Source organism: Atta cephalotes, assembly GCF_000143395.1.
Source record: "Atta cephalotes unplaced genomic scaffold scaffold00075, whole genome shotgun sequence".
Lineage (NCBI taxonomy): Eukaryota > Metazoa > Arthropoda > Insecta > Hymenoptera > Formicidae > Atta > Atta cephalotes.
This window is the reverse complement of record NW_012130139.1, coordinates 443,049-460,521: the sequence shown is the minus strand read 5'-3', so window position 1 is coordinate 460,521 and position 17,473 is coordinate 443,049. Positions and strand designations below refer to the sequence as shown.

The 17,473-nt window shown below is 30.5% G+C and overlaps 2 protein-coding genes across 2 annotated transcripts in view; one reads left to right on the top strand and one right to left on the bottom strand.

Moving 5' to 3' along the window:
- Window positions 1–4,682: 4,682 nt before the first annotated feature.
- Window positions 4,683–8,474, top strand: LOC105624247 (sodium-independent sulfate anion transporter). Its single transcript, XM_012205605.1, has 8 exons — window positions 4,683–4,889; window positions 4,974–5,169; window positions 5,462–5,682; window positions 5,772–6,336; window positions 6,410–6,636; window positions 6,847–7,020; window positions 7,415–7,577; window positions 8,195–8,474. The coding sequence occupies exons 1-8, from the start codon at window positions 4,683–4,685 to the stop codon at window positions 8,347–8,349; spliced, it is 1,908 nt and encodes a 635-aa protein (XP_012060995.1). The 3' UTR covers window positions 8,350–8,474.
- Window positions 8,475–9,527: 1,053 nt separating this feature from the next.
- The window catches only part of LOC105624245, a 42,480-nt gene continuing 34,534 nt past the window's right edge, over window positions 9,528–17,473 (bottom strand). Inside the window, exons 4-6 of the mRNA XM_012205604.1 lie at window positions 13,617–13,908; window positions 12,286–12,504; window positions 9,528–12,005 (exon numbers count right to left, since the gene is read on the bottom strand). Coding sequence (XP_012060994.1) covers window positions 9,528–12,005; window positions 12,286–12,504; window positions 13,617–13,908 — 2,989 coding nt within the window. The remainder of the gene's footprint in view (window positions 12,006–12,285; window positions 12,505–13,616; window positions 13,909–17,473) is intronic.

Here is a 17,473-nt window from a genome sequence, read left to right as displayed (position 1 = left end):
TATATATATATATATATATATATATATATATATATAGATATATCAATATTATACTATTATACTATATTATATGTATAATATAATATTATATATTAGATAACATAGAATTAGTACATGAATGAAATGATATGGATAATCAAGACCTCAGTATCTTTAATGAAATCTATACAAGAGTTTTATATAAAAAAGGGCATTTAATTGTTTTTTAATTAAAATTCATAAATATTAAAATACAATAATAGTATCACATGAGTGCTTTAAATTTTATAATGCCAAACTGTTCTCTGTATACTTTTAATGGAAACATTTTTGCCTAAACAAATTATATTTTTATTAATTATACTTTCATTAAATAATTATAGGAAAATATAGACTTAAAATAAAGAAAATTTTTTTTCAAAATAAAATGACAATTAATAAGCACATTTACTTATCTACGTATTAGTTTAATTCTTACAATTAACTTTTTTTTACATCTTATGCAATTTAATGCACTTTTCACAAGTGTGTATAATTCTACAAATTATTATAGATTATACTTGTAACAATTTTTTTTTTTTAAACGAGTCATTTAATTAGTACATTTTTTCAAATATGTTCAAAAGTATACTTTTCTAACTTTTTTTTTCAAAATATTGAATTTCGTAAAGGAGTAGACATGATACTTGCTAGAATTATTGTATAAGAGGAAAATATCGTTAATAAAAGTATTATTTGAGACAATGAATAGTTGGCATAAAGCCTTTCCTCTTCATTAATATTGGAGATCAAGGGTTAATCTTGAAGCAATTGATAATATTTTTGGTATGCAAAATTGAACACGTGTCCTTTAAATTATTGGACTAAATGTTTGGATAATTGTGTTGTATGTAACGCTTCAAATTGAGTCGATTGCGACTATTGAAATATTGTACGATAAATAGCTGGCACGTGACTTAAACAAGGCCTTAATCGCTTCAATGCATGAGAGGATGCAACACTACGATTAGATTACATGTATCGTCAGAGGATACTGCTTATTTTTTTATATTAATATTTTTTATATTAGAAAACGACTACTGTAAGGGAAACATATTTGTATATTCTAGAAGATTTAATATAGAGGCAGGTCAAGGTTGCATTCGCTTTCGAATAGACTGACGCCTGTTTGGAGAACCTTTTCCTATTAAGACAATCTGGTAAACAATTCAATGGGCTTCTCACGGATAAATGATGTTTCACGAAGAATATTACGAGACGAGATTACATGTATACGATGCTCGAATGCCTCATAATAAATTTTGGTCTTTAATCAGGAAGTGAAATTTAATTCAGGTAAAATATAATTTAATTCAGATAAAATATTACGCCTGTGTACATGTATATGTGTACGTGTGAAAATGAATGAGATTTATGTGCATTGCATAATTACAGTCGATGTAGAAACGTTGAAGGCTAATACTTGTGTTCATTAACCAGTGTAATCTACATAAGTTTTTTGTTATCTGGAAAGTTTTTTTGTTATCACATACAGTTTGATAGTCAGTGGTTAATCCGGTCAGCCTTGAAACTTTTTAAACTCTTATAGAAGAAAAGCCTGAGTTCCTAATTTATAACTTTTATCTATGTTTTTTTATTGAACAATTTTATATCACAATAAATACCTTAAAATAAAATAAATAAATAAAATAAATGCTAATTAGCTTGTTTTCATAGAAAATTATAACAAATTAAATCAAAGTTAATGCAAATTTATAAAAATAAACATAAAAATAAACACAATATTAAATTTAGTCGTTTTTGCAGTTTTTAGCATATTATATTTCTTATCTCTAATTCTTCATAACAATGTAATACTATACACAGAAAAAAATGGTTGAATTACTAACTGGAATTCTGATGGAAAATGAATGATCCAGAATTTTTGTTAAATCTATTAGATTTCTAATTAAATCTACTAAATGTTGGTTATTTTATCTAGAATTTTAATAGATTTAACCAGAAAATTTAAAATTTCTGGTAATTTCTGGAAATTTCTTGTAAATTTAACTAGAATTCTAGATCGTTCATTTTTCACCAGAATTCAATCAAACATTTTTTCCGTGGTTTTGTAAGTTAACTTTTCAAAATAAATTTAAAAATTTACATTAATTATATATTATTATATTATTACATACATTGCTTTAATGTTCTATAATATATATTCAAAAATTTAATGAAAGCAAGGACTCTACAAATTTAAAATAATAAAAAGTAATAAAGATTGTGGGAGTCAACGCAGTTAACAGTGCGATTATCTTATATTTATTAAATTTATTTCATAAACCTTGATGTAATTTCGATGAATTATATTATGGCTGCGCTCATCGAAATCACATCAAGGTTTATAGAATAAATTTAATAAATATTAAGATAATCGCATTCTTAACTGCATTGACTCCTACAATCTTTTTATTATATTATATATTATTTTAATATTTTATATACAATATATATATTATTTCTTATTTATTATTTTTTCTTTTATTGTTATATAAAAATTTTCTGACTTAATATATAATTTATTTATTTTTTATTATAATATTATATGTAAAATATATTATTTAAATTAATTATTTTTTTCTATATAATTTAATGTCAATAATTCTTTTTTTTTTTAAATCAAATATTCTTATTTTTTCATCAAATTATTTTTATTGAATTGAAATTAAATTTTATGTTCAATTTTTAAATACATTATTTTATTGCATCTTATAGTATTTACAAATAATTTTCATAAAAGTTTATTAACACTTTCATAAATAAGTAAATGATAAAAAAATGGCTTTCAATGTATATGCACTCACATAAAATAACGTATTAAACGCATGCGGTATTATTAGTATATAATATTAATTACTAATAATACTAATAATACTCATAATACTATTTAGTATATAATACTAATTATAATATATATTATTAAATCGCGAATGTGTTATAGTAGTATATTGAATCTTTATTTGAAAGAATAAAAAGAAACTTGAAGATTAGTATAGCCTAGTTTTAATAAATAGTATATAATTTTTTTCTACAAGTGCGTAAAATAAAAAAATTGTACAATTTTTTTGCGAGATATTATTGTAGATTAATATTAAAAAAATTTGGATCACAAACGGAATTTGCTATTGAAAATTTCCAATTTTTTATATGTATTCCAATTTTATATCCTTTTAATGAAACTTTATAACTAAAAATATTAAAACGACGCTGAAATTTTTAAAATTTTAAAATGGATCTCAATAAATATTCTGTGACATGCATATAACCGTATTGATTAACGTATTTTTCGTGATTCCTATATAAAAAGTGCGAAGGTTAACAGCGACTTTTCCCCGACCAATGTAAGTTCGGTTCGTTATCCGGGTATATAAGGGGCACGACGGAACATACGCACTTTCAGTCTACAGTCCGTTGGAAATTTGTAAGCGCGAGAGAGAAACATTTACCGGGATAGTAAATTTAGTACATAAAGTGTAGCTTCTATGAATTAGAGTGACTTCACGAAGAAAAAAAACAAATATGCATGTTCGGCGAAACCCGTTTCTCTCCCAGTGAAAGTATTCACCTTTGTACACATATCGCTCTCCATCTACGATCGTTTATTGTTGCGATTGCGGTTCCACATTTTTTCGTCTATGGTAACTTTAATATACCTTTATCAAGTGCACATACGAGATATAACATAACATGTTCGAAAGCTATATTTATAATAAATTATATTATATTGATGTGTGTGTATATGTATATGTGTGTATGTGTGTGTACATATGTGCTTTCGTGAATTAAATACATGTAACATTACATATATAATCCTGATAAAACATCATTGATTTATTCAGAACAATTAGGAAGAATTAATCGCTATGTTTATATGTGTTTACATAGTATAATTTTGAGACTTTAAATTTTAATTACATAAGAAATAAAATAATTTTTTAATTTTTAATTTTTAAATTAATTTAATGTGATAAAATGTAAATTGCAAGATTTTTCTTTAATTTTATAATTTTATATCTAATCGATGGTTATCTATTCGTTATACATTTTTATGCATAATCATTATAAATAAAAGCCTTTGTTATTATAAATAAAAGGCTTCGTTATAGATAAAAGGCTTTTATTTATTAAATAAAAATATATTATATTTATCTTTTTGGAAAATAGAACGCTAATGGTACTTTTTAGCTTTGCATCAGAACATTCTTACTATAATATATATGGAATATTTTTTGAAAATATTTTTAAAAATATATTTAAAATATTTAAATATAATATTTAAATTTGAAAACATCTTTTAAGTAGTTAATAATAAGTACATTTTTTGTTATAATTGATTATTGAATTTTTAAATTATTCAAAATAGCTATAATATTTTAATTTTATGTAAATACATATCTGTTATATACGAGTATAAATACTCGGAAACGGGAAACATTGATTTATTTATTGTTCGATGTGACATGGAATCATTTATATGTTTCCATTAATATAGATTATACAAACGATTTTTAATTAATTTATATTAAAAATATTTCTATGCAACATCTCTGCAATCAAAAAATTCCCGTCTTTATCTATTCGTCTTGTACATTTATTTACATTATTAATTATTAAAAATTTATTTGTTCATTGTTTTGTCCATGAAGCTGGCTTGATTCAGGATGACTACTGAAGCTGATCGCAGGAAGAAAAAAACCTATATCGATCGGCTACACAAATTAGCCTCGAGACGCATGCCGATCTTAGCATGGTTACCGAAATATAACTCGGAAAAATTCCTTAGCGATATTATAGCCGGCATAACAGTTGGTCTTACTGTTATGCCACAGGGACTTGCATATGCAACTTTGGCTGGTTTGGAACCACAAGTATGTAAGATAAATATGTTTTTCTTACCAATGCTCATCTTTTATGCAGATCGAGCATGTTATTAATATCGTGTTTGTTTACAGTACGGTCTTTACTCAGCATTTATGGGTGCAATAGTTTACGTGCTATTTGGCTCCTGTAAAGATATTACAATTGGTCCTACCGCACTCATGGCATTAATGACTCACGACTATGTGCAAGGGAAAAATGCTGATTTCGCCATACTTCTCGCATTCTTATCTGGTTGCCTGCAATTACTAATGGCATGCTTACGCTTAGGTATGCTGACTCAAACGAATAAGAAAATGCTTTATTTTAAGTGAACATCGGATATGCGATAGAAAATAAAATTTCAAGTGAAAAAAGTATTTTCATTCAGAAATGCGCAAGGTAAGACTTACGCAAGGTACGCAGGCTATGCGCAAGGTTACTGGAAATTTTAAGATTTCTAAGTAAATTCAAGACTATTTTGTACTAGTTTTGCACACATCCCTTGTTGTATTATTTGATTGATATCTCGAATGATATAGGTGTTATTTGTTTGCGTTTAACATAAACAACAATTTTATAGGTGTACTTGTAGATTTTATCTCGATACCAGTCACTGTGGGCTTTACTTCAGCAACGTCCGTCATAATCGTTGCTTCGCAATTGAAAGGATTGTTAGGTTTAAAAATTTCATCTCAAGGATTTGTGGATACTTTAATTAAAGTTTTTCAAAATATTGATAATATGAGTCTCTGGGATACTGGGATGAGTATCTCTTGCATCGCAATTCTATTGTTGTTTAGAGTAATTAATGAATCTTTATATAATGAATCTTTCAACATTTTTATTATATCTGGTATATTCTCTTTATAAAAGTCTCATACAATTTACAGAAAATGAAGGATGTTAAATTACATGTCATTAGTAAGAAGTCAGTGAATTATCAACGTATAATTGCGAAAGCAATATGGCTGATCTCTACGGCGCGGAACGCCATTGTCGTTGTCACTTGCTCGGTTATTGCTTACAAATATGATTCATCCGAATTTGGATCTCCATTTATTCTAACAGGTCCAGTGAGATCTGGTCTTCCACCATTCGGCCTGCCACCTTTTTCCACACAAGTAAATAATCAGACTCTTACCTTCACGCAAATGTGTTCTGAATTGGGTACTTCTATAATATTAGTGCCGATAATAGCTGTGCTCGGTAATGTAGCCATAGCTAAGGCCTTTATGAATGAAGGTAAAGTTGATGCTTCCCAAGAACTTTTGACACTCGGAATCTGTAACGTTCTTGGGTCCTGCGCGAGTTCTATGCCAGTTACAGGATCGTTCAGTAGATCAGCAGTAAATCATGCGAGTGGTGTGAAGACGCCAATGGGTGGATTATATACTGGAATTTTGATTTTACTGGCCCTTAGGCTACTCACGCCATATTTCTATTTCATTCCAAAAGGTAGCAAAGCACTTTAATGGTAGCAACATACAAAAAAATGCCAATTTGGCGTAATTATTATCCTCTTTTTCAGCTTCATTATCGGCCGTGATCATTTGCGCGGTAATATACATGATAGAATACGAGGTGGTGAAACTGATGTGGAAATCGAGCAAAAAGGATCTCATACCGATGTTTGTTACTTTTTTGTTTTGTCTCATCATTGGTGTAGAATATGGTATTTTATCGGGGGTTGCTATAAATTTGATGTTCCTATTGTATCCTTCCGCAAGACCTACAGTTCACGTCGACAAATACACGGTAGTAGCAAACAACTGAATTCAAACAAAGGAATCCTTCCTCTTTTTCTTTTTTCATTAAAAATACTCTAAGTCGTTAGTTGTAGAATTGTGAATAAGTTCAATACTCATACACTTGGACCATTCTTTTCCAAAATATATGATTTTACTGCTCACACATCAAAATATTGCTAATTATTTTTTGATAAAATTAATCCTACATTTGTTATAGACTGATTGTGGTGCAGAATACTTACTGGTTACTCCAGGAAACAGTTTATATTTCCCAGCTGTCGATTTTATAAAGAAATCAGTCGGTAATGCTGGTATAAAGCAAGGATCTAGTCAAATCCCGGTTGTTGTTGATTGCAGATACATTTTAGGGGCAGATTTTACAGCTGCTAAGGTAATATTTTCGTGAAGAATTGAATATAATTTAATAAGTAACATTCATCTCATATTAGATTTTGAAATCTCAGATTACGTTAGATTTTTGTCATTTGTTTAAGCTACTTTGATAATTATTCAATATATAAATAAAAATTATTACTCAGATTACATTACTGTATTATTTATGTATGTATTATGATTTTCTACATCTTATCCGATACAATGAGATATACTTTGTTCTTAGATTATAAAATTGGCTGTTATGACATTATGAAAATCGAGTACGTCTCACACACATACACACACACGCGCGCGCGCGCGCGCATACATGTAATAGCGAATGTGTGTTAAAACAATGTTATTAAATTAGAAATTGTGCCACATTTAAATATTGTTTTTTTCGAATTTAGGGTATGAAAACATTGATCAATGAATTTAGTAATCGTAAACAGGGATTGTATTTTTACAATCCAAGATTGGATGTGGTTACTGTTTTGAAAGGTGCCTGTGGTGATGAATTCCAATACGTTTCGACTCAAGAAGAGCTCTCTTATCTATTATCAACTGTTCAAGGTAATTGAATTATTTAATATAATCGTAGTGTGAAACAATAATAATATTAAGTGTGATAATTATTTGAAAAAGATGACATTTTATTATTTTGATTTATAAATACAGAAGGTCTGGTAATAGACATACATCTCTTATGAGCCCTCTCACTTTTAATTTTATATTAAAGTTGATAATGTGCGAAAATAGCGATGGAGTTCTTAATCTCATGTTTTAAATTTTTGATTCATTGAAATATAAAAAATATAAAAAGAGAAATATAAAAAAAGAGATTATATATCTTTATATTTTTTTAAATTTGATTATATCAAGATATAGAAAATTTTAAAACGTTATATCTCAGAAATCAAAAATATCTTTTTAAATCGTTTTAACATTTCTTTTTATATATAATCTCAATGAATAAAAAAATAATATTCATTTCAACATGATTGAAATGACAAGTGACTCAGGATTTTATTATTTATTATATAATATATATTAAAATCAGAGTAATTCATGAGTTTTCCAATCTTATTGTTCATAAGTTTTATAAATATTTATAACTTACAAATATTACAATTTTAAGAATGTTTTATTTTTATATCTAGAGAAAAAGTGATATATTGTCTTATTTCCAGACAAATCTTCGCAACAACTTCTTGAGCAAACACATGACAAATTACATTCATCGTTAACGTTAAATAATTCGGAGATGATTCACAGAAATGCGCGTGGTTCCTGCCATGAACTTAGTGAGGTGACAAGTACACTTTTACACGCAACTGCAAGTTGAAATTGAATTTCATTTTTATATTAATAAAAAACAAAGTTTATTAAACAGTATGTTACATACAATTTTTATTTAAATGATATTAAGCACACAAAACAATAAATTAAAAGTGACATAGAAATAAAGAATGAAGGCTTTATTCTTACTTCTTAATTTACAAAATAATTTTATATAATTTAGAAGCTATAAATAATTCTGCTGCTTGACCTAAACATTATTTTCCTGATGTGTATATAATTATTCAATCTCATCTTTATATATATATACATGTAATATATAGAAATGTACGAAGTACAGTCTTAATTGGCACTTGCACTACTATTGCATATATATAATCGTTAACAAAGAATTGTATCACACAATGTAGTGAAGGTACACAAGAGTCCATCACCAGAAGAATTATTTGTCGTTATGAAAAAACGTGTGTATTCGTTGTAAAACGTATATATTCGACGTAAATGTAATTATTACAAATGTAGCATCATAATAATACTCAAAAATATTGCACTCTAAATCATTTCTCATTGTCTAGTCGATTTCTGTTTAATAAGAAATGATATATTCATGTATCAATTGATGAAATGATTCGTTCGTACTATTTCTCTTTTGTGCTTTCTCATACATTTATGGAAATTACAAATTCATCCTTAAATTCACATATTTTTTCTCATTTATTATTGGGCAGTATAATAAAATTATATTTTTTCATATAAATTCAACATGGAATCTAAAGCAAAAATAATCGATTTTTCTGCATCAATTTTCAATGTGATACATATAATATAATATATTTAGAATGTTTCTATGCAAAATGATTCTAGTGAAAATGATTCTGAAATTCTTTTTATTGATAATACTTTTGAGGATATTATTATATTTTCAGAGATACCAAATTATTTGCGAATGGTTTGTGTATCACATGTTTTTGTATCAATACACTCCTCACTTTGATGAAGTGAACGACAAGATTGACGATACGTTGGCATTAGTAAGTTGGCTTATGATACAGTAATAACCCGCAAACCACTGGCAGTTATTTTTATTTTATCTCATAGTTAATTTCATTATCCTTGAATGAATTATATAAGAATTCTTAATTATTTTTTATACGCGGAAAAATTGTACAAATTATTTCCATTGATTTATTAGAGTTTCATACAAAATTTATACTTAAGACACGTTCAGTAAAGACCGGAGACAATGTCCGTTACTTTTCCACGTTTTCCAATCAACGAAGATGTTGTATTTCTTCGACTAATTAGATTTTCTTTAATTGGCTGATTACCCGAATATTTGCCCGCGTTAAAACGATTCTTTCCAAGACCAAATGTATCGTATGTTCGCCCAGCAAAAATTCCTGATTCGTTTGGTCTGCTAATGAACTTATTATTGATTTTATCTTTCTGGCAAAAAGAATTGTGTCTTATGCCATTTTTTGATAATATTATCGGTGAGTCTTCCGATGAATTAGTTTCGCCCTTGCTTCTCGCATAATTTAACTCGTTATGATAATTCCATTCGCGAGTTCTCTGTAGTTCCATTCGCGAGTTCTCTTCGTAGAATTCGTCACTTTTTAATTGCTTATTGTTGACATGATACAGTTCATCGTTCTTTATTTCTTTATTTCTAGAAACGAGATTATCTCGCTTTCCTTGTTGATCAAATTCTGAAGAATTACCACAAAAATCATCAGATTTGATTACTCTCGATCTTGTTGGCTGCTTCTCATTGCGGGATTTGATCGCTTTTGTCTGACGCGTTTTATTCGCGTTCCATTGATTTTGCTCTTGCGTAATAACAATATCGACCATCGAGTCTAGGCCTTCATCAATCCTGTCCAGGGATTTCGTTATCAAACTGGGAGACTTTGGTGCGTCGATTGATCGCGGTCGTCTCGTGACAACAGGCTTCAAATTAAAATCCGTGTAATAAAAAAGACCACTGTCGCTTTCGCCTTTCGATGAGCATTGATCTCTCTTTGATACATGATGAGAGATGTGATGAAAAGATTCCGATCTACGCATTTTAAATCTAGAAGAATCAGTCAGCAGTGACACCTGCTCATGCTTACCAAGATTCTCAAAGTCGTTTGATCTCTCATAATTCTGTAGGCTTCGATGCTCGTCAAAAGAATTTAAACTTTCAAATTTTCTGATACGACACTCCACTTTACTCCCCGACCGTCTCGATTGTGGACTGGACACATTCGACTCGAAGTAATCATGACTAGCGGAGCGACGTAAATATTTCCTCTTTTCTATTTCGCTTCTATATTTAGAACTATGCCGATGAATCATCCGTTGATCAGCCGATCGTCCAGAGGACGTCTCAAATCCCTTGGGAATAGATTCGAATTGTCTGTAAACGTCGATTTGTTTATTAATTGGCCTGACATCCGTAATAATATTTGCTTTCGAAGCATCGTAATTTCTCAAAGTTTTTCTATCATTATCTTCGAAGTGATGCAAATCATCGAGACTCTTTCTAAATTTAACATCGATACGATTCGAGCCTATCAATATAGTATCGCTTTTAGTTTGTTTCTGCAAGTGATTCTCATTAATAATTCTCATTTGTCCGTCGTAGATTTGATGTTTGCTGTTATACTTGAGTTTGGAGGCGCTTAGCAATGAATCGCTGCCGTCACCGAGAGTTTCTTCCTCGACTTCCTCGTCGTGGGAGTTGTACATCTCTGCATGATCAGCGAAGTCGCAATGCCTAGCGGACATGATGGCTGATAAGCACGGCGGTGCCCTTCGTGGCGGTTGTGGATGTAGAATAGCCGGTACTATTGCCTCTTCCACATCGGGTCCCTTTACAACTATCTTAACACTGCCTTCCATCGATGACTTTGATGTTTTGCGCAGCCCAAGACTCAATTTCTTTGTGCCATCCGAATCAGTACTATAATCTTGATCATTGCCGAAATAAGTCACTTGCTCACTTTTTATCTGATTTTGAAATGCGTTAGAGCCCGTATTCGATTTTAGTATCTTCAAATCCGTATATTGGTCTCTCTTGGATATTTTGTCGTACATATAACTCTCAGAGTTATTCAACGAGATCTTGGAATTCGATCGATATAATTTATTTTTATCCGATTCTTGCTTATTACGGACAGTTTCTTGATTGTTATTAGCACGATGATTCAATTCTTGAGTTTTGTCACTGAATTCTTCCTCAGCGTCTTTCACTATGATTCTCAGCTCCTCGATCACGTCATCTATCGTTGTTTCCTGATCGTTGCTTTGCACAGGTGAGACTTTCTGCCGGTTGATTCTTGCTTGATGCTTTGTATCTTCAGGACTACTGGATCTCTCCGAAGAGCTGATACCTTCATCTTCCGCGTTCGAAGATACTTTCGGGCTTTTAGCAGCAATAAGAGTCACCGGCGTGGATTTATCTCGTTCTTCCAAGTTGCAGTCATTTCGTTTCTCTAATTGCATCTGCAAAAGCGACACCTTTTTGCTGAGTACCCTGCAAGTTTCTTCCGCACGCGTCACTCTGCGTTGCAGAGCGTCCACGTCGACACAGTTGTGTGCCCATCTCTGAACTTCCTTGTGCAGTAAATCAGTTAAAGCGTCCTCTTCGCGTCCGTCAAATTCTCTAAGCCATTCCTGAAGTACCTGCGGCTCTAAACCAGCTTCGCAGGCCTCAGCCTAAAAGATAGCAAAATATTTATATCCTGATATGGAAATAATGTAGACAAATGTTATAAGACTATATTATTAGTATATCGAACGGTATATCAAACAAAGACTTTAAATGTAAAATAAAAAAATAGTAAAAAAAAAAGTAAGACTCAAATAAGGAGCAATTTTCAGCTTAACACAAGATGACAGCTATTTAGTTTCTCGATTGTCACTCTGGAAACGTGAAAGGATTAAACAAAAGTAAAAAACAAAATGAATATGATGGATATTTTACTGTATTTCTTACCTGAATGTATAACTTGGTTTGCGTGCGGGGTGCAGATTTCAGAAAAGCGTTTAAAAACGAAACTCCTGCAACCCTCAACGCGATGGCTGCTCTCGGGGCTAAAAGAGCGCCTGCTAAAAATCGAAACCTCCCTCCTTCTCCATATTTGAGTCTCAGAGTCGATACTGCTTCCGAAACAGCAGCGTGTCCACCTGGTGCTTGGCACACTTTCGTCAAGAGCTACAAAGCAATGAATGAATATATTCTTTTAGAAAATAAAATATAATACAGAAAATATTGAAGATGTGATTCGCAATGTATATTTGTTGAAGAAAAGACAAACTTGAAATTTGTCAAAACATTCACGCGGGAGATTGTACTTGGAATCTGATTATTTATTATTTCGTCACTATAAATGGATGTTCTTATTATACAGTCATAGATTTACAGAATTTGTGAAACACGTGCCGTGTAATTATCTGCCTCGACTGGACAATTGTTGATTGTATCGCACGATATCCGCTCGCAAAGTATATACACCTCAAGAATCGGAAAATAAAACAGATCCAACGTCATTCACATAACATGCGGATATATAAGTTTGTAAACGAAGCTAATGCTCTCGAATAACATTCGGCGGATAAACGATAAAAACTGATTTCGACGATGAGCACCTTCGAAATAACGGCGCCGCCGCCTGTCGAGCGTATCTCCTCTACTCGAAACACGCGTTTACGACTCCGTCTTGACGACTAAGAAAAAACCAAATTACCGGCAGCATTAACTTATCGTGTAAGATGAAGTGACCCACTAGCACTTTATTTCATTGGTAACTGTAGTTTCTTTATTTCCTTCATGAGTGTATAATTATCACTTTCATATATAAGTATATCGAATTACTGTTATCATAATTGTATCCGTAACCGCAATTCGAGATGTAAACACTTCAAGTAGCACAATTAAAAGATATGACGACGACTCATAGATATCAAAAGAAGATAGAGAAAAGAAGATTTTCTGACATTAATCCGCTACTTGAGACGAGCAGTGTTTCGCTTTTATGTGCAGAAAATTAAAAATGAGCTTATTAATGTACGTAATTGTATTAAATAATAAATGTGTAATTTTTATTAATTATACATATACTTAGCAAAAATATATATTGGAAATCTGGAAATGTAAACTGAAGAGCTAAGAAAATGATATCGTGAAAGGGGCAGAAGAATCTCGCGTTATTTCACGACAACGTGCCGACGTTCACGCGACGTACACGCACTAGCTCTGCAATCGATTCTTTTTCTTTCGATCTAACGGTATCGCGACGCTTCGCGAACGGAAGTGACAATTGTTACCTGAAGAGCCAGAACTCGGGACCGGTTGAGACTACTAGTCAGACAGACCGCGAGAGCTAGAAGGCCAGGTTGAGCTTGCACTAATAGTCGCGGTGCATCGGCGCATCTTTCGCCGCATGCCGCCAGGCATTCCACGCACCCCAATTCGTCTAAGGCAGCCCTTCTGGTACCGATCCTAGGTCCGGTCTGCCCCGAATTCGGGGGTGAACTTTGAGCCAGTTGAACGCCGCGTAAAGTTTCCAACAGCAGGGTCATTCCGTCCGCCGGCGGCGAGGCGAACTCTTGCACGAAGCTGGAAAACAAAATCATGACTTGTCACGAGAAAGTAATCAAAAATGAACTTGTAATTCATTATTTTATGGAAACTTTCTCCGTATTACTTTTTTAATATAATTTAAAAAAAAACATTATATTTTCATTATAAAAATAATCTAACTTTTTAATTTATTTAAAAATTTTTTTAATAAAATTTTCTTAATATCTTCAATACAATTATACTTTATTACATAAGCTATTTAAATATAAATAAATTAAATAAATGTGAATATTACTAAAGTAAATATTCGATCAAATATCTTGTATAATCGTAACGATATAGCGAAATTTTCTTATTTTTAATATTTCCGCGTTCTTAACAATCTGTGTCGCCCCGTTGTTTTTATTATTTTATATTTACTACATGATTATATATAATTATATATTTTCTTGCGAATAAAAATGGAAATTCAATTATTAAAAATAGAAATACTGTTTATGTGTGACATCTATAAGGAATATATGTATATATAGATATAATACACAAATTTCTTCTAGTAAATATATTTTAATATTATTCATTAAAAATCAAAACAAAAAAAGAGAAAATCAGAATCTAAATCTATATAATTATCTAATATATACACATTTCATTTCATTATTCAGCTCTTTTTGGATCTTCTCTTTAATAATAAAATTTAAAAAATTATCACTAGCATATCAAAATAAAATGGATTTTTAAAAAATCAAAATTTAAGAAACTAATTTTTCGGCTCAACGAGAAAATAACAGATAAAGAGATTCGTGCAGAATCTCGTAGGAATTAGAAGGCATTTTATTTTTCTAATAAAAAAAAAGATAGGCACAATAATCTATTTTTCCCTTAATTAGTGAATGATAGAAGTAAGAAAACAAAAAATTATTTCGCAACAAGCTTTGCAAAATTTTTTCAATTGTAAAAAAACCTGTTTAATACTAGAAAATATATAGAAATGGAATACATAAGCAACTCAGTCATTTTGCATATTTGAATCATGACTCTACCATTGAACGTACATCATTTCAGATATTAAATGTTTACGACTGAGAAGATTTCTCATCTAAACTTAAACATACCAGTAGTTACGCCAATGAATACAGGTTGTAATAACATTCTTATGTTTGAATAAAAATCGTCACATAAGCGTTGAAGATATGAAAATATAAAGAAAAAAGATAGTAATTACATAATTACGGAGCTTCTCGCTCGACAAGAAAACCGATCCGGTTTATGCGCGTTATGTAGCTTAGCGAGTTTTTTTTTCTGAGATTGTCACCACAAGAGCGAAAAAGGCGACTTCATGATTGAACGAAGGAATCGATCATCATCGCTCCTGAATATATTAACAAAGACATTACAAGAGAGACCTGTCCAAGCTATTGCGAGACAGCTTTTTCATCACTTGTCACTCGATAAGAATCAAAGTATCATTTCCTCGAATACTATCAGTTATATAAGTTATATTAACATCATCGAATAAATAAGGCTTCCTTTTTCTATATCTATATCTATATCTCTCTATAAGATACTAGCTACAAAGAAATACTAAAACTCATCTCGTTTGTTTAACTTAAAACAAATGTTATTATCGAACAGTTAATAAATATTTTAAATCGTCAAAAGTCGGAAAAAAACTCGACGATTTTATACGATTTTATATGATCCTTCGTCGATTTGATTACGTTTTTAATTTTACATATAATGTTATAAATTGAGTGTTATTAGCGTTTCTTTCGATCGAACCGAGTGTCCTTTTACGAAGTAATTAATAAATATTATACAATTCAGCAGGAGCAACGTGAGATGGTTTCCCTTTACAACTACCCGCAACGCCTTAAGGTAAACAGGTGTGAGGATAGGAAAGTACACGTTATACCTGTCACGCAGTGACAAGTCCATACTCGTGCGAGTATTCGTAATTTTTTCCGATTTTGTAGAAATGATGCGCATCGAATCTATCATAATTGCTAAGGTAGTTTCGAACTTCCTCCGATCGGTTTAATTTTCTTAATAGCACTGCTTAGAAGACATGCGATGGCGTAATAAAAGAGATGGCACAGAGAAGAGGCCTCTCGTCTTCGTACGTATTACGAGAGAGTTATGTTGCTTGAATTGTGCACAAATAATCGCAAATCAATTGAAGAAAATTTCTATCGATCATTCGATGATTAAGAGAAAAGTAGATATTATTGTGTCTATCTTTTTTTTAGAAAAATAAAATGCCTTCTAATTCCTACGATTCTGCATGAATCTCTTTATCTGTTATTTCCTCGCGAGATATTGAATCGAAAAATTCTGCATTATCTTAATAATGCATATTTTTTTCGCTGATAAGCAAACGTTCAAAGAGATTCCATCGAGAATCAAAAATTCAATCGCGAAGAATTCTATGCATTTTATCATGCTATACCAAATTTAGCATGAGTATCCCGTTGCATTGTCAAGCATTGCATTCAGGACCAAAGAAGGACCATACTACCTCACGTGCCATTTATAGCATCGTTGCGCAACATTCCGTTATTCGCCAACATGTAACGGCAAACGAGAGAGAGAGAGAAAGAAAATGATACACATAAACCGTAAATTAAGAGCCACAATCAATTGACATGTTTTTTTCACTAATAAGAAGCTATGAAATCCGTTGCTGCGATTGAAGATAAAAATGAGCATCGAATGTTTGAAGGTAAGAGGATTAATGTATAATGTATACTTAAAAAAATAGGCCTCTATAACGTTATAGTGACCAATTTTTGTGGCTTTGAATATATAATAAGGGAAAAGGTATAAGGGAAAAAGATGTAAATAAATTTATATACAGGGTGTCTTATTTTAATTAACTCACTTGAATGTTGATAATTAAATAAGACATTAAAATCGGGGTTTTTAAAAGTTGTATAATTCCGAAAAAAAAGGAATCTTTGATAAGAAAAAAAATGACAACGTGAAATAAAACTTTTTAAGTGAATCTTGATTTTTTTTGTAATGTAATTCTCACAAATATCAACAAAACAGCAATTCATGAATATATATCGATTTTTACAAAACAAAAAATATTACATTAAACAAAATATTTTATTAAACAAAAAATAAGGCGATATTTTATAATATATTTCTAACAGTACTACTGAAATCATATTACTTTGAATAAAATTTATATTAAAGAAAATTAAATAGTTATGTTACAATAACAATAGTTAGAGGTGCTAGTGAAAAAAGATAATATCAGTATCTTTATTTAACTTTCGCAACATATTGCCTCCACATGCCCCTTCAATTATCATGTTCACTTGGCACATTTTCGCGCAGAAAAAACAATCCTGAGAAGTACGCTTCGTTACCTCATCCCATGAAACAATTCCTGGCTATTGAACGAAAGTATAATTGCTGATTATTACACAATAGACCCACTAGAGTTTGCAAAGAATCGAGCATTAATAAAGCTCTTAGAAAATATTCGAAGGCAAATGGTTTGAATATTATGTTTAGTGTATGTATATGTGTATATATATATATATATATATATATAATGTATATATATGTATATATATATATATATATATAT